The sequence below is a fragment of the Pavona decussata genome, unplaced genomic scaffold (genome assembly GCF_977016875.1).
Source record: "Pavona decussata unplaced genomic scaffold, jaPavDecu1.1 SCAFFOLD_134, whole genome shotgun sequence".
Taxonomy (NCBI): Eukaryota; Metazoa; Cnidaria; class Anthozoa; order Scleractinia; family Agariciidae; genus Pavona; species Pavona decussata.
The window spans coordinates 5,020,061-5,041,634 of record NW_028145547.1 but is presented as its reverse complement, the minus strand read 5'-3'; the positions used below and the strand labels follow the sequence as shown (position 1 = coordinate 5,041,634).

Genomic DNA, 21,574 nt, shown 5'->3' with positions numbered 1-21,574 from the left:
TGGTATTCGTTTATCGCCGTAACTTTTACTTCCGGTAATCCTCTGACGTCATACCCACTCCAAATATAGTAGTTCTTGAGAAAAAAGTTCTTTCCTTTTACCTTTGAATTGTGGCGAGTTGAGGTTCTTCACTACAAAAATAATGGCTCAGTCACCACAGATGAATCGTGGAATCGTTAAGCAGGTAATTTAAACCTCTTTCGATTATTCTTTTCATGAAATTTCTCACAAACGCTGTGTTCGCTTTCGAATGCCACGTTTTAGGTCGCGAAACCTCGGTCCGACATTCAAAATCACCACCGAATCGTATACATTGACAATAACCTAATTTATATTTTTTTCAATTTAGGTTCTTTCAGGAGATAGTGTAGTAATACGAGGCCAGCCTCGTGGAGGGCCTCCACCTGAAAGGCAGCTTTGTTTGTCCAACGTGAACGCACCAAAACTTGCGAGAAGATCGAATCCTAACGTGGAGGGCAGTGTTGAAACGCGGGACGAGGTTTGTTTGTTAAATACGGCTAAATACTACATTACTGCATTGTTCAGAAATGCTCTCCCCTTCTTAACATGGCTTCACTCTTTCTACTGGTTTCTTACAAATATTAAAAGCACAACATTAAGTGTTTTTATGAGAGCGGTCTTTGTAAGGATTAAGTTGTCCATTTTATTGGTTTGTGAATTTTCGTGTTATGTCCATTTCTTTATGAATGACTTTTAGAACGTGATTGTTTTGGACCAATAGAAATCGATTACGTGCCTCAGTCTTTTTCTGTTGGCACGAGAAATATCGCTTATGGATTATGTTTCAAGCGTGCAATAAATCACGGTACTGCAGGGCAATTCTACAAAGAAAATGCGTTTCACTTGTCCCCATAAATACCGGCGAAAGAAAATAATTTAATATTTATTTTTATTGAAGACCACCAGCTTCCCACGTGCGGGTTTAATGAACGCTCTGAAAATTCCACTATTCGTTTTAATCATTTGATTTTAACAGATTTTTCTTTGAGATAAAATCTAAGCTAATTAAGATGCATGTAGAAAAACGTATCAATAAATACACTTGATGGTTTGGGCTCACATGTGAGATGGTAGGAAATCTACTTATTTAAATATATTGGCTTCCCACTCCAGTTTAGAGAAGCAGACAGTCCAGTGATTTAGAAATAAATATATTGACAATAATGGATGTGCAGGTTTCCTGGAATAATAGTAATCCATAATTTCTACAAAAGGTAAACATAACATTGGCAGAGGGAAATAAAATCTCTCTGGAGCAAGGACCAGGTCACACCAAATTTGTTAAAAAACTAAAATTGAGCTGACATCAAAGCAATGCTCGAAATGATCAGTACACAGTCTCTTATTCAGGGTCATATATGGGATCTATAAGGATGTGGTATTGTGTATAAGATCCGTATAAGGATCAGTATGCATTAGGCTACATGTATGCTGAGAAAACATTAATGGATAAATTCATACACTGGTATCAGAATGAATTGCATTTCATAGGAAACAGTTTTTTGGCATGCATTATATGTCGGTATACTTTATCTCTCTCTTCACTGTATATATGATATATAAGGATTCATTATACCCCCTCACATCTAGCATGGGTAATAATTCCTAAATAAAATCTGGTTTCTGTCTCTTGCCTTTTCTGAAACTTTATTGCTTCAATATGCTGTTCACTGCCCATTCAGTGATCTCGTACCCAGACTCCTCAGGATCTTTGGCCAGTGGTTGGTTGCCTGGCGAGACTGGAATTTTTTCACCGCAGACATCCTGCGGTAAAAAATGTAATTGAAAGGGAGGGCTGTTAACAGGGTAGCCAACCATTTTTTTTTTTCATTTTCCTGAGACTAAGGACTCTGGATATGAGATTGACCACTCAGTAAATTAACTTTTGTTTGTTCTTTACAGCCTTTTGCATGGGAGGCCAGAGAATTTCTAAGAAAGAAGCTGATTGGAAAAGAAGTGTTATTTTCTGTAGAGTACAAAGTCCCTGGAACAGGACGAGAATATGGATGTATCTATTTACAGAAAGGTATAATTTTGATGAACTTACTTAACATGATTAACTCACCATAATTGTCAATGTTATGTTTTCCTAGTAGATGAAGAAGTGTTTCAATGGTCCAGTACCAGATTTTCTATCTAATGGTACATGTAAACTGTTGAGTGCTTGTATGAACAAATTATTAAATTTTATTAATCATTTTTATCATTTTTAAATAATTTGTTGTATTTAGTTATCTGGGCACTAAGATTTGACAAATTTTCCTTATTAACTTTATAGGGGAAGAACTTGAGAATGTAACAGAATCTATAGTTTCTGAAGGGCTTGTTGAAGTCAGACGTGGTGGCATCAAACCATCAGAGTAAGTGTCGTAATTGAAGAGCTGAGGGCACATACAGTGTTGGGTCTGCATGTATCTCACATTTTAGGTGGTGAGAGCACTTGCCTCCCACCAATGTGGCCCAGGTTCGATTCCCGGTCTCGGCGTCATGTGGGTTGAGTTTGTTGTTGGTTCTCATCCATGCTCCAAGGGTTTTTCTCTTGGTAGACCATGTACTGTACCACAAAGGAGGGCAATCCAGAGGAAACACCAAAAAATAATAGATGAATCATGTTCAATCAGCAACACAGGCTTGGCGACTAAATTACTTTTAGTTATCATTTATCTACCAGGTTAAAAAAACCCATCAGATTTCTTTCACAATATATTTTAACAATCTTGACATAGGGCCTTGACAAAAGTTCATTTGAGAAACTTGAGAAACTTAATCCCAGCCCCCTCCCCCTGACTTTGGTTTTATTTTTAATATTGACTTGAAAATCACTGAAATATGAAAATGGCTCCAGCTCCTTGATTATTTATTCCTGATTACAAATGTTATTACAGTCGACCCTCGATTATCTGGACTCATTCACATTGGGACTTGAGTAAATAGTCTGGATAATCGAGAGTCCTGATAATCAAAAATATGAATATTTATGAGACAGTTCTTTGCGGTAAATATTTCCACAAAAATCCTCTCTTGTCAGCATTGTAGATTTGTTCGGGCATCAAACCGTTTTCCTCAATCACTTGGTGTAGCTTCTGGAAGAAGGAGCAACAGTTTCTTCTGCAGCAGAAAGTTTCTCCCCTTGAATGCTGAGGTTCCTTATGCCATGTCAACTTTTAAACTTGTCTAACCAACCGGTTAGCAGACCTGAAATCGGTGTTCCATTTGATCTTTGCTGAATAAACCAGGCGTACAAGGCTTTATCATTTGTAACCTTCAGGGATTTTCATTTTAATCCTTCACTCGTCTTGATGCGGTCCATCAATTTCAGGATCTTGTGTTTGTTTTTGTGTATACAGCTGTTTCGACAAAGGTTGTCCAAAAAAGTGTAAAAACGTACGTGACAATGCGGAAAGGTAGTCTGGGAAATAACCAATAAATTTTAATAAAAGCTCAGAATCCATAATGCCTTGACTGTACAGCACGGAATGAATTAATCAAGCAAGACATTCCCTTAGCAACATAACAATTGAGCCGTTCAGAATTCAGCTGAATGCATCAGAATACATTGTTTATCTCATGCCGCTCGCACTTTTTAAAGCAAAACAGATTAAAACCCGGAGTTTAAACACAAATCTGGATTAATGAACTTTTCATCACTTCAGTTTTTCAATATCACATCTTATAAGATGTTCATGAAAAAAACGGGACCAGAGAAGCAAGTCTGGATAATCGAAAAGTACAGATAATCGAGGTCCAGATTATCAAGGTTCGATTACAAATATTCCTTATATGTTAACTTTGATCAATCTACTCTAATCTATTATAAAATTATTTTGTTATTTAAAGCTCTGAAAAGTTACTTGAGTTGTTTCATTAATAATTGTGATATGTAGTATCTGTACATTGCCCGGCCCATATCGTAAGTCCGTATTATACCATTTGTTGCTTAGGGTGGACTGACAGTGCAGTGTTTAGTTGCTTGAAATCATAGAAGTAAGAACTCAACTCTGAGGACTGTTGAAGATTTAAAAATTTGTTGTTATTAATACTTAAAAGTTTAATACTCAAGCTGGATTAACATTGGTTAGAGTTACCATGGAGTTTCTCAGCTTCAATGATTTTTATTTTTATAATACATGTATCTATTTCCAGTGACCAAACAAAGCTAATTGACCTAGAAGAGATGGCAAAGACACTGGCAAAAGGAAAATGGAGTACAGATGCATCAAATGTGAGTACCAATTTCTCGCCTCTTTCCCCAGCTGCCTGTCTCCCCTTCCCTAGACAAATTCCATTTAAATAACCAAGTTCTCAGTCTGAAAGTCCAGAAACTCTTTGTGCCGAATGGAAACAAGGGTATTTTGCAGCTGGGTGGGGGCCTTCTTTTCGGTTCCAATTAACTTCAATCTCACTGTCAGATAAACAAAACTTACATGTATATACACTGTATATGTGATCATGCAAGAAGCCAACAAAATGTACAGTCATGTAAATTTTTTTAGTTTTTACGTATGTGCAAGTGGTCAACAAACATATACATGTACAGTATATATAATTATTATTATCATTATTATTATTATTATTATTATTTACATGTATTATAATAATTATTATTATTATTATTAAACATTTTTAAAATATTAAATTTAATTGTAGCATGTCAGAGAAATCATATGGAGTTTAGAGAATCCAAGACATTTTCTGGATGCCAACAATGGAAAGGAATTTAATGGTAAGGTGTCTTTCATGCATTACATTGCTCATGAATTAGGACCTCTAGATAAAGGCTGCTGTGTAAAAGCTGTTCAACTTGTGTTACACGAAAAACTTCCCCTGTGAAGTAATAATTATACAGTGTGTGTGTTGTGGTTCAAAATGTTTTTTTGGTTTAAAAATTTCAAACAAGTCTGATTTTTGTTTCCCTTTGTCTCAGATTATGGTAATAAATACTGCACAAAGGGAAATACAATTTAATCTGGTTTGAAAAATTTTAAACCACAACATATGCATTAGTAGTCAAGAATAGTCCTATCCCCATATTGAAACTTCAGTTTTTTGTATCCATTTTATGCCAGTCTGATTTGGTCTGATCTGGCCAACATTATTTTACATATTGCAGGAACTGAAATTAAGCATTCGAAATGTTCACCAGATTTTAACTTTCGGCCTCTCTTAGGGCTGACTGTCATTCTTCACTACAGATTTGCTGTAGTTAGAAACTACATTTATCCCTCATTTGCAAGGTTTAGCATCATTCCAGTCACTTGATACAGATAAATTTCTTGGCAGGGAAGCACTAAACATGTGCTAATGATGCAAGAAATTATGTTCAATAAGAATCAATGCGCAATGCAGTTCAATGGAATCACCTAAAATGAAACTGCTGACCCAACTCTCCAACAATTGATCAGCCCCTTAATTCCTGCTTCTGTCAGTTTATCTACATACATATAGCATCCAGCCCTAAAATTTCTAGTTTACCATTTCGTACCTCAAATTTAATCATATCCCATATGCTTTTAAAATGACTTGATACCAAGAATATAAATTACACCTGATGTTTTAGCCAGAAGGGCATCCAGGCATCCTATGGATGCCCCCCTTTGGGGGAAAATGCATTCAAAATTCACATAATCTAACATCTTTTAAAACATTTACAAGGAACGTGCTCCTTGGATGCCCAACATTTTATTTCTGGCAAAGAAGCCTGAATTACTGTATACTCTAGCCATTCCAGTTACACTGTACATGTACTGTACCTTCCATTCACTTTTATCTAATGGGAGTGGAATTTTTATCCCTGTAGCTGTTATTGAACATGTCCGTGATGGTTGCACAGTGAGAGCATTTTTACTGCCAGAGTTTCACCATGTGACAGTGATGTTTACTGGAATCAAGGTTTGTGTTTTTATGTTAATAATATGTTTAAAAAGTTAATTATCACTGAAACAAGCAATGCATTGCACTGATGAAGGTAGAGTGGTGTAGCTGCAGCAACTAGCATAAAATGTGTCCTTCTTTTGATCAGATAATCAGCAGGTTTGAGTCTGGCCTCTGATATTGTGGTGCTTGTAAAATAAAATTAACTATTTATCATTAAAAGAAATGGTGCTGGTAAGAAACTTTCCTCTGACTCACATTGGCTTTCTCTACTCAGGTGCATGTACAGGGTGTACACGTATAATTAACAAAGTGACGACAGTTTTCTATGGTCTTATAGACCATAAAATGGGTGTCATAAAATGTTCCAAAAAGTGGTTTCGAACAGGTGTCATTTTATGGTATATAAGATATAGACCATAGGAAACTGCTGTCGATTTGTTGTTTTTTTTTTTTGCAATAAGATCCAGGAAAAAGTATGAGCAGAATTGGCTTTATTTTCCGTCAAGAAAGTGTTTGTGCTACATCTGGCGTCATTTTTACATACTCTTGTAGACAATTATAGCTACAAGCCAATCAGCGCATCCACAGGAATTTTGATAGTTATTGTAAAACAATTATTGGATACTGAGGGATCTTGGTGAATTACTGGTGAATCCCATCTTGGCAGGAAGCAGTAATACTCCTTCAGTTTAGTTTGCTTCATGTTACCCATGTGCACAGAAACTACAGCCAGATAGTTGGGATGGGACAAATTATTCATGGGAAAATCTAGTACATGGAAATTTAACAAGTGGAAGAGCCCCCAGGGAAATGTTCTGACATTGTATTTTTCAAGGTGGCAAATTGTGACAGGGTGCTTCCATCATGCCATTTTTGTGCCTAACCTTACACAGGATTAGATTAGAGTTGTACATAAACACTGTAGGTTCCCTACATGTATTTCAGTCCATCTTGTGTTGAAACATTGCATCATGGCGATTTTTCCCATTTAATCGTCATCTTCTCTCGACTTTCTATCCCTGGGTCTCCGATGATGAATGCTACACTGTATGAAGAAACCATAGTTTCTACCTCCCTTGTAGGTCGCATAATAATCATAGCAAAATTTATTTATTATTGTTAACTTTTTACTTAATGAGTTGTCCTGTAGACTACATCTCCTGCTATAAAAAGGCTGCAGTAATAAATATGTATATTGTTACTAATTATTGCTTTCCTAGATTAGTTGTAAAAATTGTTGATTTATGTTTCCCTTACTTGATTTTTTTCTTTTATTTCAGTGTCCAATGATCAGACGTGAAGGGGACAAAGAAATTCCAGAGCCATTTTCTGATGAAGTGAGTGGAATATTAGTGATGCTACACTGTATCTTGTATCAACTGGTACGGCACACGTGTCATAGCCATGCAACCACGTGGTAAATCCAAAAGAAATAGAAACCCATTTCCAAAGGTCCAGGTCTCTGTTGTTCAAAGAGTGGATAACTTTGTCCAGGGGATAAAAATATTAATGCTCTTCAACTATACATCCAGTCCACGTCCATGTTGATTGGCAACTTTAGAACAAACATGCATTTTTAATCTTGGGCATTATTCTATTTTATTGTATTAAATATTTTATCGAACTTTTAACTTTCAGACATTTAGATTTTGAAGACTTTTTATTAAAGTTGTGAGTGGTTTAAAAGTCTACATGTATAACTGCATGGCCATCATAACATGTTATTTTATACTTGTTTCACATGTTATTTTAAAAACAAGTAGTTACTAAGTGGAGTTGGGTAATTACTGTCACTGCAATAGTGATAGTTGTTCGTACACCTCGATGTCAAACATTTTGATAAAAATTTATTTTCTTCCAGGCAAAGTTTTTCACAGAGAGCCGTTTGCTACAAAGAGAAGTCAAGATTATTCTAGAAGGTAGATGGCATAATCACTGATAGAAAATTCTTGTCAGACTATTACAAGCTGGTCCACTGACCAGTCTACCTTGTGGCTATAAAATAATTAAACTAGCAATAATCGTAGATTAGAGAGTCCGTTCAATGTCACCAGGCTCTTTAAGCCCAGGTCAATCTCGATCCCAGGCTCTCTCTCTTTGTGGTGTCATCCGCCCCTGCAAAAAAATATGCGGGGGATGCCCGATGTGCGTCCCAAGATCCATCGATCCATCCATGACAAGTCACATAAAATCTCGACTGAAATCCATGAGGAAGCGTTCTTCCTATGTCGAATGCAATAAAAATACACTGTAAAGTAAATGTCAAGAACATTTAAAAGATACTGTGTAACTACCTCATACTCGTTGATCCACTGTCTGTCTATACATGTACATACGTACATGTACACTGTAATAAAAAAAATAATCATTTCACAAAGTCAAAGTTGTACTTTAGCGTGTTGTACGTAACCGACAATGAAGGCATGTACTTCCTAAAAATAACATAATGACGGCTGTTCCTGTTTCAGGTGTATCAAATCAGAATTTTCTTGGCTCAATAATTCATCCAGTGAGTTGATACCTTTGCCTTGTTTTGAACCTTTAAACTCCATTAAATTAATGTAAACTTTATTTGAATCCTCTATAGATGTTGATGTATTTAAAAAATTAATCATGTTGAAATTACTTGATGTACCTTTGGTGGTCTTACTGGTTTACCCTGATTTGTTAAATAATTTCTAGGCTGGGAACATTGCTGAACTCTTGCTCCGTGAAGGGTTTGCTCGTTGTGTTGATTGGAGTATGGCAGTGCTTTCCAAAGGACATGATAAGCTGCGTGCTGCAGAAAAGTAAGCTTACGTTAGTTACGACAATTTTCTTTTGAAACCCCGTATGAGGGAAACAAAAATCAGATAAGGTACATAAACGTTGTGGATAGTACTTCAAAAAAGAAGCAGTTCTTAGAGTAGATTGTGTCCGTTAATTATTCCGTTAATTATAGAACTCATCCTTTTAGAGGCGTTAGATTGTACCAAGTTAATGGCGGCCTTTATTTTTGCGTTTTGTTTTACATTGGATACATTATTATTTTTGAAAATGAATGAAATTGAGACACGACTGATGTTTTGTGTTGTAGATTTGCCAGAGAAAAGAGGCTGAGATTATGGAAGGACTATGTACCAAGTGCTCCTCTGGTCCCCATTCAAAACAAAGAATTTACTGCAAAGGTTGGTGAAGCTATGAAGACACTGGACACCAAACTACATGAACTGTACCCTTTCGAACCACCGAACACTAGTACAACTTTCGACACCCCATTACTCACACAATCTAGAAAACAAAACACCGTGTTTACGAAAGTTTTAAAGGTGATGTTACACTGCTGCGTTGAAATTTGTTATAATGTACGTCCTCTCGGAGAACTTCTAACGAAGCAATTTGTTGCAGCGGTATTACACTGTACATTTGTCTTAAAAAACCATGCAACGTGTTGCCGCAAAAATACATTGCATTAAAAACGCCGTCGTTAAATATTATCCCATGCAACATAACATTGACACGATAACAACTTTTGTTACGTTAAAAATTGTTCCGTGTAACGTCATCTTAAAACTTGGGACTGCTATTCTACTAGCCTTCTATTCGCTCTTTTGGCTTGCCACGCAACCTTTCCTGCCCATCGTTGGGGAGGAAAGATTGCGTGACGAACCAAAAGAGCGTCTGCGAGGGAGGCTGGTATTCTTCTGGAGCTCGATAAGCTTATTGTTTTCTATATTCTTATACTTCCTATCACTTTTAAATTAAGGTTGTAGAATGTATCAATGCCGATGCTTTGGTCGTCAGAACCCCAGATGGAACACAAAAGAAAATTCATTTCTCCAGTTTAAGACCGCCCAGGTATGTACACTACACTGCACCAACAATTGAGGTTATTACTTAATATGAAGCAGGCACATTCCAAATGTTTTGTTTTGTAAATTACAGCGGAAGGTTCGACTAATTTATTTGTGTTCTTGTAGGTTAATTCCCAAAGAAGACGGTACACAGGTACGAGAAACTGAATTATGATACAGTACCACATGTATGTACATCATAAAAACAATGACTAGTTTTCACTTCTGTCCGAAAGGTTTTGGACTTGTGTTCTCCAGGAATCGAAAAATGAAAACGAACAGTGCATCTAACTAAAACTCAGAATCCTATCTATCCTTGTGATCAGTGCAATTGACTTGTTTTTCTCCGACGTTTCTGTATGATTCACAGGACACCATCACTAATGTCAAAGATAACAGGAAACCCAGGCCGCTGTATGATGTTCCTTACATGTTTGAAGCCAGAGAATTCCTTAGAAAGAAGTTAATCGGAAAAAAGGTAAGACATTCCTGGAAAAATGCGTTCTCGCAGTTTTTAGGTTCATATCTACAGCGCATTTGTAAGCGAAACGTGTTAAAAAACAAAACAAGAAATGAAGCAAATAAACAAACAAAACAACGCAAAAAAGTTGATGTTCATGTAACCCAAAAATTTCAACTTGCTTTGTTGTTTTGTTTGTTTCTTTTTGCACAATCGGCTTTCGGAAAAGATAAGACTGCAAGTTATAAGCCCTGCAATGTAGCTCATAGCCTTACCGCTCTATATTTGCCTTGTGTAGGTGAATGTAAAAGTTGATTACATCAAGCCTCCAAGCGATGGATTCCCAGAACGGACATGCGTCACAGTGACAATCAGCGGTATTAATGTGGCAGAGGCTTTAATCAGCAAAGGGTTTGCGACCGCGCTGCGGCACAGACAGGATGATGATCAGCGGTCTTCTTGCTATGATGACTTGCTGGCAGCTGAAACGCGCGCTGTAAAGAATGGTAAAGGCCTACACAGCAAGAAGGAATCACCTATACACAGAGTAGCTGATCTGTCTGGGGTGAGTCAACTGTACCTGCTTCGGTTTAAATACCTTCACCAAGGCTCGGGCCAGTTTGTTTTAACCCTTTAAGGCCTAACAGTGATCAGCATCAAATTTCTCCTTGTAACATCAATGTTTATTCAACCCCTGAGGTCATGAGAATTAAGGATATGATCACCCAAAGTGTTTAATAACTTCTCCCCAGTAATTTGATGACCCCTGAGGTCATGAGAATTAAGGATATGATCACCCAAAGTGAATTTTCTGGATATTTTAAAAACTTCTCCCCAGGATTAACCCAGGATTAAAAGTTAACCGAGGTTTTCAGTTCGCTCGTTAAACATGCTTTTGAAAGCTTATTTAAGCTAAAGGTAAAAAAAAGTCGAAGTCAAAACTGAGGGACAAAAATCTTTTGGAAAAATCGCTGTTGATCAGTAATTAAACTCGAGTTACAGTTCACATTAACCCAGGATTAGCTTAGTCGGGTTTTGAACAACTGGGCCCTGAGAATGGAGCCAGCAAATTTCAAACTGATGCCGTAAGGTTTCCATACCCGGGCAAAGCTGTTAATTATGTAAAGTATATGAAATAATTGCATAAATTGGAAAATTCACTGCGATGATCACTTCTCACTTTCATCTATATCCGCAGTTCATGTATGAATTATTTCATATACTTTACATCGTTTCACTCCTCTCACGGGAAAATGGGAACCTACAATTGACCTTGCTCCCAATGTGTGGCTTCATAGCTCAGTTGGTAGAGCATCGCACCGGTAACGCGGAGGTCACGGGTTCGAATCCCGTTGAAGCCTGAATTTTTTTCAGGCTTCCAATTTCCAATTGCATAAATTGGAAAATTCACTGCGATGATCACTTCTCACTTTCAAAGCTGTTAATTGTTGTGCACGCCAGCTGATTCGTGTTTACTTCAATCAAGCAAAGACCATGTCCATTTTTGATTGGCACTTTCGTAAACTGCCTCGTAGATTCACGCAAAAGTATTCGGACAGATAAAATCGGTTTATTTGCATCGATTTTTTTATATCCGTTCGTTCTCTTCGGAAGAAGAGAAATTATGTAAAGGTTGTGCAGTCTTGCATGCCACATTCCGTAATGTTGGTAACCGTTGTTTTAACAGTATTTTAACAGTAACATTTTTCTTGTCCTCCAGGAACCAACTAAGGCAAAACAGTTCTTACCATTCTTACAACGGGCAGGAAGATCCTCAGCAATAGTTGAAGTGAGTCGTTTCGTTAATAACTGATTTACAGAAAACTTACAACTATGTGACAGTTGGCTTTTAACAAGGCCATTGCTACGAACAAGTAACTAAATTAATTTTATGTTTGTTTTCTCTCCTTGCAGTTTGTCGCCAGCGGTTCAAGATTAAGATTGTATCTACCAAAGGAGACATGCCTCATAACTTTCCTTATTGCTGGTGAGCGATGGCCTGCCTCAAAAATTGTCCAATAAAGAAAAGATAATAATAAATCAACACTGCCGGGTGGACTGTTCGCAGTGTCTTATTTTCTCGTATGATTGTTGAGATGGTATCTTTCGATTGAACCGCCGCCATCTTGGTTTGTAATGACGAGCGCTACCAGTGGAAAGCCATTACAAAACAAGATGGCGACAGTTTGATCGAAATATGCGATCTCGACAATCACACGAGAAAATAGGGGACTGTGAACAGTCTACATGTATAACACCGGCAAATCAGCTAGTATTAGCGAAGACCAGTCCATTTATCTCACAGAAGGCTTGGGATGTCGCTTGTTGTGTAACAGGCTTTATTTTCGTTTCGCTTGGGTAAGCCATACCCAATTTTAACGAGCGACCACATAGGAAATAAGAGGAAATAAGACCAGGATAACTAGGCCTGACCACGGGCTATGTATTTAGTATTCTTTGATTTTTGGCTATTCCGGCTCTCTTCTTCGCCCAAAGGCTTTAATGACAGAATACACGGAATCAATATCAAGCCTGTTCATACCCCTTCTATTGACAAACGTCACATGAAATTCTTTATTTTTGCGGTATTTCTGTTTTTACAGGTATTTCATGTCCTCGTGCTGGAAGAATAGTTACTTCTCAAGGTGTTATTGCTACCGAGGGAGAAAGTTATGGTGACGAAGCACTGAGCTTTACCAAAGACCTTTGTATGCAGAGAGAGGTAAGACCTAGAAACGAAATTTTAAGCCAAGGCTTGGACATTTAAAGCAATGACACTGATTCTTGCTTGGCGTTGACTTTGAAAGTCTGAAAAGATGCATACAACTCTTGTACTTTACAGCCGCAATGGCATTTACATCTTAGCTAGGACTGGCCTTGGGTTGAGAATAGTGCATAGTTTGTTGCTTCATATTTTTGTAATGTTCATCTGAATGAAAGTTCACCGAATACCAAATGTAATCTTTGCAAGTTCAAGGTTTGACTGGCTCAAAGTTTCCAAGTTATCCTTTCCATTCTCCAGAGTCACAGTGCTTAGTGTCAGGGCAGCAATTTATCGTATCTTTTCGGCTGATGAGTTACATGTTAATCCTTTGACCCAACATATAATAGTGGATCATGATGTATTCTTCTCTTCTCGATCCTTGATCAGGTTGAAGTCGACGTCGAGGCAATAGACAAGGCCGGGAACTTCATTGGCTGGCTGTTTGTCGATAACACCAACCTCTCTATAGCATTGGTCGAGGTAAATTCCCAAACTCAAAATCATGATTTTAATTGCTGTATGTTGTTTTGTTTTTTGTCGAGGCGCGGCGGTTTTGTCAGTTTTTCAAAGATTTAAACTGAAGGTCGGTGATCATTGAATCCTGATTCATGTAACGTATTTTAACCACTTATGCAGGGGCGACGTCTTACATGGTTTGGTCGAGAAAACAAAAGAACGAACAACAACAATGCTCCCAACCGTAAAAAACAATGCACCTGCAGGTTATCAGGATCCAGTGAAAATAGAGCTTTGGAAAGGTGCAGGTCTATTGCTTAGGCAGCAGTGTTAGTCTCGGCGTGTTGTCTCTCTACCCAGTTAGGTAAATGGCTAACAGTGAATCGTCAGAGAAACCAAGCAAACAAACAAACAAACAAACAAACAAAAACTCCTGTGGGATGGTGGTGGGGTGTTGAGGTAACCGTGTGATGAACTAGCTTCCTGTCCAGGGGAGAGTAGTAAGACTCCTATTTACTTAATGCAACAGAAACCGGACCTATACGCCACCTAGCTTGTTCAATCCGCTGGAGTGGGTACCGACCCAGCACTCTAGCTTATTTCACTGAATGTTGCTCTTTTCCTGATTCGTTCCCAGTCGTCATGTCCTTCTTTATCGAAGGGACACGCGTTGCAAGGCAGCGGGGCGTGAAGGGAAGAAGAGAGGCGACTTTTCTTTTTGTATTGCTTTAGGAAAGATAAATCCATGCTGTCGCTTTTTCAGATTGTTTTGTACGTCTATATAATTGTTTGATTTTGGTTGTGTTTTTATAGGCTGGTCTATCTCAAGTGCACTTCACAGCTGAACGTTCCAGTTTCTTTCATCAGCTCTCACAGGCTGAAGAGCAGGCAAAATCAAAGAAGCTTAAGGTACCACTAACTAAAAGTTCCAAAGCAACGACCCACGATTTTCTGAACTTTAGCGCGCGCCTTCACGGTGTTATAAACCAGGGAATCAAATAGTATAGTATTGTGCCCTGGGTATTGTTATTCATGATACGTTAATAAGGTATGAGGAAATGCTCTGGCCTGGGACAAGCCCAAACCAAGCGAAGGAGTGGAACAACATGGGCAAGGGTGACCTCCAACCTGGCTTCCCTGCAGGGAGGGTGGGTGGGCCGCTATCAGCTCTGTACCGCGGCCTGGAGTAGTATGCATGAGGATGAACCACGTGTATCCTTTTATAACGTTATTAGGACATAGCGCTCCTACGGGTGAATCAAAATGAGCGACTTGGAGCATGTCTATTCAACGCCTTGTTTGTTGTTGTTTTTTTTAGTTGTGGGCCAATTATGAAGAGCCTAAGAATATCGTAGTTGTTGAGGAAACGGAAAGGAAGTGCAATTATAAGAAGGTTTGTTAATTTTGAACAGTATTAAACAGAGAAGTTCCGGTATAAAAGGGGCCTTGCAGGCCATTCTTACCTTTAGTTGTCAATCGATCATCAGAGCGTAAACAACTGACAAACAACAAGTGTCTCTCTCTTTGGCCTTTACCGATAAAATTGGCTTAGTTTTCATAATAACCGTTGTTAAACAAATTAGAACTTGATATCTTATATTGTTGTGGTGATATTATAAAATGTTGAGACACATTTTTCAGAGGACAGGTTTGCATCTTACGCTCACAAAGGTGAGAAATGAAGGAGGGGCTTGCCCTTTTATAGCCGAACTTCTTGTTTAAGCGTGACAGGCGAAGTTGTTTCTTGTAGTAGCCACAGACGTTATTTGCTGACGGACTGTCTGTCATTCTCTGCCTTAAGGTCGTTGTTACAGAGACAAAACAGAGTCTTTCCTTTTGGGCGCAACATGTTGAATCAGGTGAGCGATCGGTTTCTTTTGTAAGAAAAACTTGTTGCGCAACACTGCACAAGCATTTGTAAACTATATCTTCGCTTTTTGGAGAGAATATATCGTACTCAGTTTCACAAGGCTTCTTGATTTTAAGGTGTCGTTTCTAATAGCATCGATGGTTTTTAGCCAGCACTTACAAGTTGTACATCTTGGAGGCAGGATCCTTTCTCGAGGGAGTAAGAGAGAGGATGTCTCTCAAGACATTTTTATGAATTAGCTGAATTTTCCAAGAGTTTCTTCTTAAAGTGGGCTTATAAAGAACACCGGGAAACCCTTCGTTTCGATTGTCTCAGTCTTAATACAAAACTTCAGAAAAATAAACACGAGGAGCTAAGAGGAGCTAAGTGGGGAGAAGACAAACCGTTTCTTTTGTTTCATAGGTGGTCAACTAGAGAAACTTATGGATGATCTTCATAATGAGCTGAGCACTAATCCGCCATTACCCGGCTCATACACCGCGAGGAAAGGAGATCTCTGCGCAGCTTTGTTTGTAGATAATAACTGGTATGTCAGTCTCTTTTCGGTTTTCATCCGTTGTTAGATCGTCACGCATCGTTTCGTGACAATAGGAGGTATTGCGTGACGAACCAAACCTAAATAAACGATGCTATCCCTTTAACCGGTGTCTGGAATAGTCACTGATGCCACGACGTTCTTTCAAATTCTCAAACTCTCAATTTTTTAGGTTTTTGCGCACCGCAGTATTTTAGGATCAGGTATTTAAGCAGCTTGGGGAGTGGTGGCGAAGTTTCTCATAGTATAGCCTGAGTATCCGAACTGTCGTCTCCCCCCTCCCCTTAGGAAGGCGAAGGCCTGATACTCAGGTTACTCAGAGTACGGCTTGTCGCTAAGAAAGCACCGCCCCTCCCTTCCCATCACGTACACACACAGACACAGTCCTCCCCAAGTTCCCAAGTTTTAGACGACCAAGTAAGACAAAGGATTCAAGGATTCAATTTTGACTGACTGATATTTTTTGTTCTTTCGTCTCTAGGTACCGAGCACGTGTAGAGAATGTTGCATCACCAAAGGAAATTCACGTGTTTTACATCGATTACGGAAATGTAAGAATGCTATTGCGCATTATTATTTTTTTTTTTTTTTGTCATCCTGTTAGGCTCCATCCATTCTTTTTGTTTAGTTCCTGACGGGAAACACGAAATTGCTCCAGCAAATAATCGGCCCACTCAGAAATTCACTCTCTCTGATTTTGGTTACTTTGCAGAAAGAAGTGTTACCGCTATCAAAGCTTTGTCCACTTCCTTCAGCCTTCCACAGGTAACCCAACCAGATGTTTTTCTTTATCACCTTCTTGATTTTGTAACCGTTCGTCACCTCGGGAAAGGCAACGAAGAAAGAAGACCACAAACAACGTACAAATCAACCGATATTTTAGAATGTGACTTCTGCCAAAATGTTGGTGGCTTTTTCAAAACCTAAGTTAACGATGTGGTTTTTATCTCGATCACAGTATTGTAGGTTTTCTGGTCTTGAAAAAATTAGAAATCAACGCATTTCACGTTTACAGTTACCTTATTTTGGTCTTAATTTCTGTTTCAGTTTCCCACCACAGGCTCATGAGTACCAGATGGCATTTATTGAACTTCCAAATGACGTAAGTGATGCTAATTGATCAGATAACGTTTATGTTCTTTATGTGCATCACTTGTTTACTGCTTTAAATACCTTTTCAGTGCAAAATTCGAACCATATGTTACTGTATAAGCTATGATTGTCACACATTTCAGAGCTCGATTGCAAGCTCGATTTTCCGATTTTAAACTAGTTCCGTTCTCAGACCCTTCTCTCCACTCTACCGCTGACCAGTAAAGAGAGAGGCTCTACGAACCGTGGTTGTGATAGTAATGTAAGGAATGCACGCTAGAGGTTTATTCGAGAATTGGCCAATGAGGGCTCGAGGGCCCCTTGAGAGATGTGGAGGGCCCTGTTTCACATAAGGGGACCAAAATATTCGAACGGCTTAAACGCAACGTTACATTGATTGTTTTTCTCCGGATATTCCGGTTTTCCCTTCTCCTCAAAAAACAACATTTCCAAATTTCAATTCGATCTGGATTATTGTCCAGCACTTTATCATGAGCCTCTGGCTTGGGAGATTGCGCAAGCACTACCCGTGTTGTCCACTGGGTTGTGGACAACCACGTGACATGTTCGTTAACTGATTTCCGATTCGTTTTTAAAAGGTTGAGGCAGTTGCTGACGCGCTGGATGCATTTAAGAATCTGGTTTTGGTGAGTACCCAGTCCCTGATGTGCTAAAAACCGTTAATGCACAGAACGTGTCCCTTCAGTATCTGGGCCAGGCTTATTTACACGATTTGCCCCTTTTAAAAATTGGTTCGGTTTTAAATATGATGTGAAAAGGTGTAAGTAAAACTAACTAAACTGACACTTTTTTCCCTTCATTTGTTCTTCAGAACAGACAATTTATGTTGAATGTGGAGTACAAAGCCTTGAGCCAGGTAAAATCTGCCACTTAATTTCTAGATTATGCACTTAACTTTTGGTTTGGACAAGCAATGATACATGAGTACTACTGGTTTGAAAGTTACGGCAAAAGATTTTGAATGGTTTTGGAAATGTTTCTGGGTGCCAGGTTTGCTAGGAAGGGTTCCCATTTCTTTGGAACCGTTGCACTATTGTGCGCTATTTTAAAGCTGCTACAAATATCGTAGAAAATCGTTCAGCTTTGAAGTATATCTTAACTCAGGAAGTTGGAGTAGATCTACTTGCGCTTCCTTGTATTATCTTAATGTCTATTTTTTCACCAATGAGTAGAAACAAGCTTGTTTTCAATCAATCAGAAAACAAGACGATCGTGACTTGGCTTCAGGTGCGCTTTTCCGCGCTTGGCGCCGATTGACTAGACGTACGTGCGATCCGACTACTATGCTTTGCTATGGCATTTAGGTCGTCACGCAACGCTTTTCTCTTCTGAAGAGAAACGCTGCGTGATGCGTGACGGCATAAATGGCAGCTGCGAAAGTGACTTATGGACACCGCTCCAGTGTGGTTGAAAATGTGAATTGTGATCATTGCGTTTTGTTTTGGCAGGATTATGTGACGCTAATGCAGGAGAACGGAGAGGACGTCGCCAAGGCCCTTGTTACCGAAGGTCTGGTGACTGTTGAGAAGAGGAAAGAGAAGCGGCTGCAAAAGCTCATGGAAGAATATAACAAGGCACAAGACGGAGCTAGGAAAGCAAGGGTAAGCCCTGATACTCAGGCTAGGGTAAGGCCATCAGTTCACCCAGCAGGCTAGGCTCATTGTTAATAATCTTTCAGTCCGTTTAAATTGGTCCAGTCAGTCGGTAAAGGACTTGCGTTTAACGCCATAAGAAGTCAACTTATAGCAAGTCTAGACTCCTTGCTAGGTCCTATTCATTGACCCAATCCGTAAACCGGCAGTCTACCCCACAGGCCAGACTCATTCCTAGGTACTACTCATCGCGCGTCGTGGACTATAATAAGTCGCTTGTGGGCTGGGGAAATGTGAACAAGTGTAGACTTCCACCTGCCCACGCGATATGTATTCTAATTTATTTTATTTTTATTTTTTACTTATTATTTATTATTATTATTATTATTATTATTATTATTATTATTATTATTATTATTAATATTATTATTATTATTACTTTGACTGAGAACAAATCTGCTTTTACAGATTGCGATAACAGGCCATTTCCGAGTTGTGTTGAACCTCATTATGAAAGCGAGACTGAGTGTAAAGTTTTTCATATGAAAATTAGTTTTGTTTGTATGTGAATGAAAACTATGCAAAAAGCCTCGCCTTCATAATGAGGTTCAAAGCAACTCGGAAATGGCCTATTTATCTTTCGTGTTTGTGATATAACTTCATAAAGAAAGACAGTTTGTAAATTGTTTCTTCTTCCTCCTTTCTTTAGTTAAACCTGTGGCGTTATGGAGATTTCACCGACGATGATGCCAAGGAGTTTGGGTACAAGATCTAGAAACAGACTACCTCATGTTGCCACGAAAAGAACCTTACAACCAATAGATATTTTATCGAGTGATTTAATGATATACGTAGAAAATAATCTGTGGCAAAATGGTGCGAAGCGTTTGAAGTTGAAGAAAAGTAAATTTGTTGCGCATTCGTCACTTCAAAAGTTCTTTTAGGTCGCAGAGTAAAAGGTATATTTTTATTTCTTTGCTTATCGGGGGAACGTCTGTCTTCTTCTTTCATTTCGTGTGTAGTCAATTCCTAGCTGAATTTCCTTAACTCGCCACAATCGCATGAGTATTGTACGTCTCTCCTGGTCGCAATTTCTATTTTAATAATGACCGTAGAATAATTTAATACCATGCTGTTGAAGCAATGGAATTTGTGAGCATTTCAGAAAGAAAACTCACGGAAAATATATAAAACGCAAAGAAATATATCTTGTCTGCTGAGTGTGTTGTTATCATTCCAGAAACTAATTCGTATCATTTTTTGTTACTCCATTCTTTGGCCAGATACAAAGAGCGGGGCAGCGGAATTAGTGTTTCAGACATTGTTCCCTTTTTGAAAGATGCTGTACTTTGTAATTTTTCTTTTTTGTCCAAGTCTCTTTTGCGAATAAAGAGACAGAAATCTTGACAAATTTGCAGTTGTAAACTGCCATTGTAGAGGGTTTTGATGACAGCCATATTGAACGTACAAAACAAAAATAAGGTGTATTTGTAGCCTGTATCTCCAACCTGTCCACCGTGAAAACCCTTTTCCTTTTTATTGCAATAGCAATTTGCACCGCTCAGAGCAATGTCACGTGAACAATTTTGATATATCCAACTGAAAGCAGGCTATTGTGAGCTGATTATACCGCCATCAACCCAACTGTTTACAAGAAGATTTGAGTGCTAACATTTGAAACGTCAGCACTCGAATCTCTCTGTTACGGTGGCCAAATTACCTTATCAACTGTTGGTAAAATCGGGGTAACATTTGGTTTCTACTCTCCATCGACGCAACACCACAATTTCTTTAGAAACTAACCTCCTTAACTGAACTGGCCAGCCAGTCAAATGCGTCATTTTGAAGGGACGGTCCTGTAAAATCTTGATCACTCCGAAACACGCGCTATTTTCAAGAAAATTGAGAGACAAGGATAAAACATCCTTTAGATCGGTATACTATTGGCGTTTACAAACTAACCGGTCTGGCCGGCCAGTTCTGAGAAATGGAAAGCGGCTTACGCCTACAAGCAGTCCGCGTAGCAGTCGTCTCCTTTCCAAACGAGCGAAAGGAAGGAGCTATCTCCCAGTGCTCCTTTTCGGCCTCACGAGCCTCCTACGCAACACAAACCTCACAGTTACAGAGCAGAGCGGAGCGATAATAAAAACACAGCCGTGACTACAGCGGCCTTTAGCCCTCAATTTAACGCATTGCATAGCTTTCAAAGAAGCTACTTTGCTAGAGAAAGGATCAAGAGAAAAACAACCGTGACAATTAAGAAACACAACACCTTGCCACAAAAGCAAATAGCCGGGCCCGGCAATACAAACTTTGCAAGATAATGATAACTACACGGTTAAAATCCTATCCCTACAATTATAAAATGAAAGGATATACTGTCACCGCTGGCAAGAGCACAATCTACAGTTATAATTGACACTTGTTGTAGAACTGGAAAGCTTTCCTCCCTTGACAGACTTTTTCGGAGTGTCGGCCTTTGCCTTCATCGAAAAAAAACACATCGAATTTCCAGGACATGTTTTGATAGCCAGTCGGAAGGTTTCATTTTACCATCTGCCATCTGATTGGTTGGGTTTATTGGATATCGACAGGTTGTCAAATATGTAAATTTTGTGGGCGGCAAACGAAAATGACTGGAGGTTCCTCGCGGCCAAGCCGCTTATTGACTGTCGCGGTTCTCTCGATCTCGATCTCCCCATTTCTTCCGCAGCTGCACCACTCGTTTTGGCCCAGCTTTCCCGCCCACCACAACAAGCCGCTCGTTGACGCGGCTTCGCCGCGACTGTCGTGGTTCTCTCCCCATTTCACCCGCAGCTGCACCACTCGTTCTGGCCCGGCTTTCCCGCCCACCAAAACCGCCAGCTACGCAGGCTAATTTAGGTTAAAATTTTCGTTTGGTTTACTTGCAAAAATTTCGGTCGGAGTGGTTACAGAGTGGAGAAGGAAAAGAAGAAGCATTGTAGCAGCTGAACGCCTGGTCGCCGCCATGTTTGTTTTTGTCCCTGCGCGCCAGCGGAGCAACTTGGGTAAGAAATTAGGGTAACTCATCGATG

At 39.1% G+C, this 21,574-nt stretch overlaps 1 protein-coding gene across 1 annotated transcript; it reads left to right on the top strand.

Annotated features, from left to right (window-relative positions):
• Positions 1–27: 27 nt before the first annotated feature.
• On the top strand, positions 28–19,725 carry LOC146467888 (staphylococcal nuclease domain-containing protein 1-like). Its single transcript, XM_085125166.1, has 31 exons — positions 28–184; positions 350–499; positions 1,924–2,047; positions 2,300–2,381; positions 4,165–4,243; positions 4,669–4,744; positions 5,819–5,910; positions 7,176–7,232; positions 7,757–7,814; positions 8,364–8,404; positions 8,578–8,684; positions 8,972–9,062; positions 9,641–9,732; positions 9,855–9,882; positions 10,099–10,206; positions 10,487–10,753; positions 11,909–11,977; positions 12,103–12,175; positions 12,792–12,910; positions 13,340–13,432; positions 14,222–14,317; positions 14,727–14,801; positions 15,210–15,267; positions 15,681–15,804; positions 16,295–16,364; positions 16,526–16,578; positions 16,861–16,915; positions 17,505–17,552; positions 17,738–17,782; positions 18,375–18,527; positions 19,228–19,725. Exons 1-31 carry the CDS (start codon positions 143–145, stop codon positions 19,291–19,293), a joined length of 2,691 nt encoding a protein of 896 aa, XP_084981292.1. The 5' UTR covers positions 28–142; the 3' UTR covers positions 19,294–19,725.
• Positions 19,726–21,574: the final 1,849 nt, after the last annotated feature.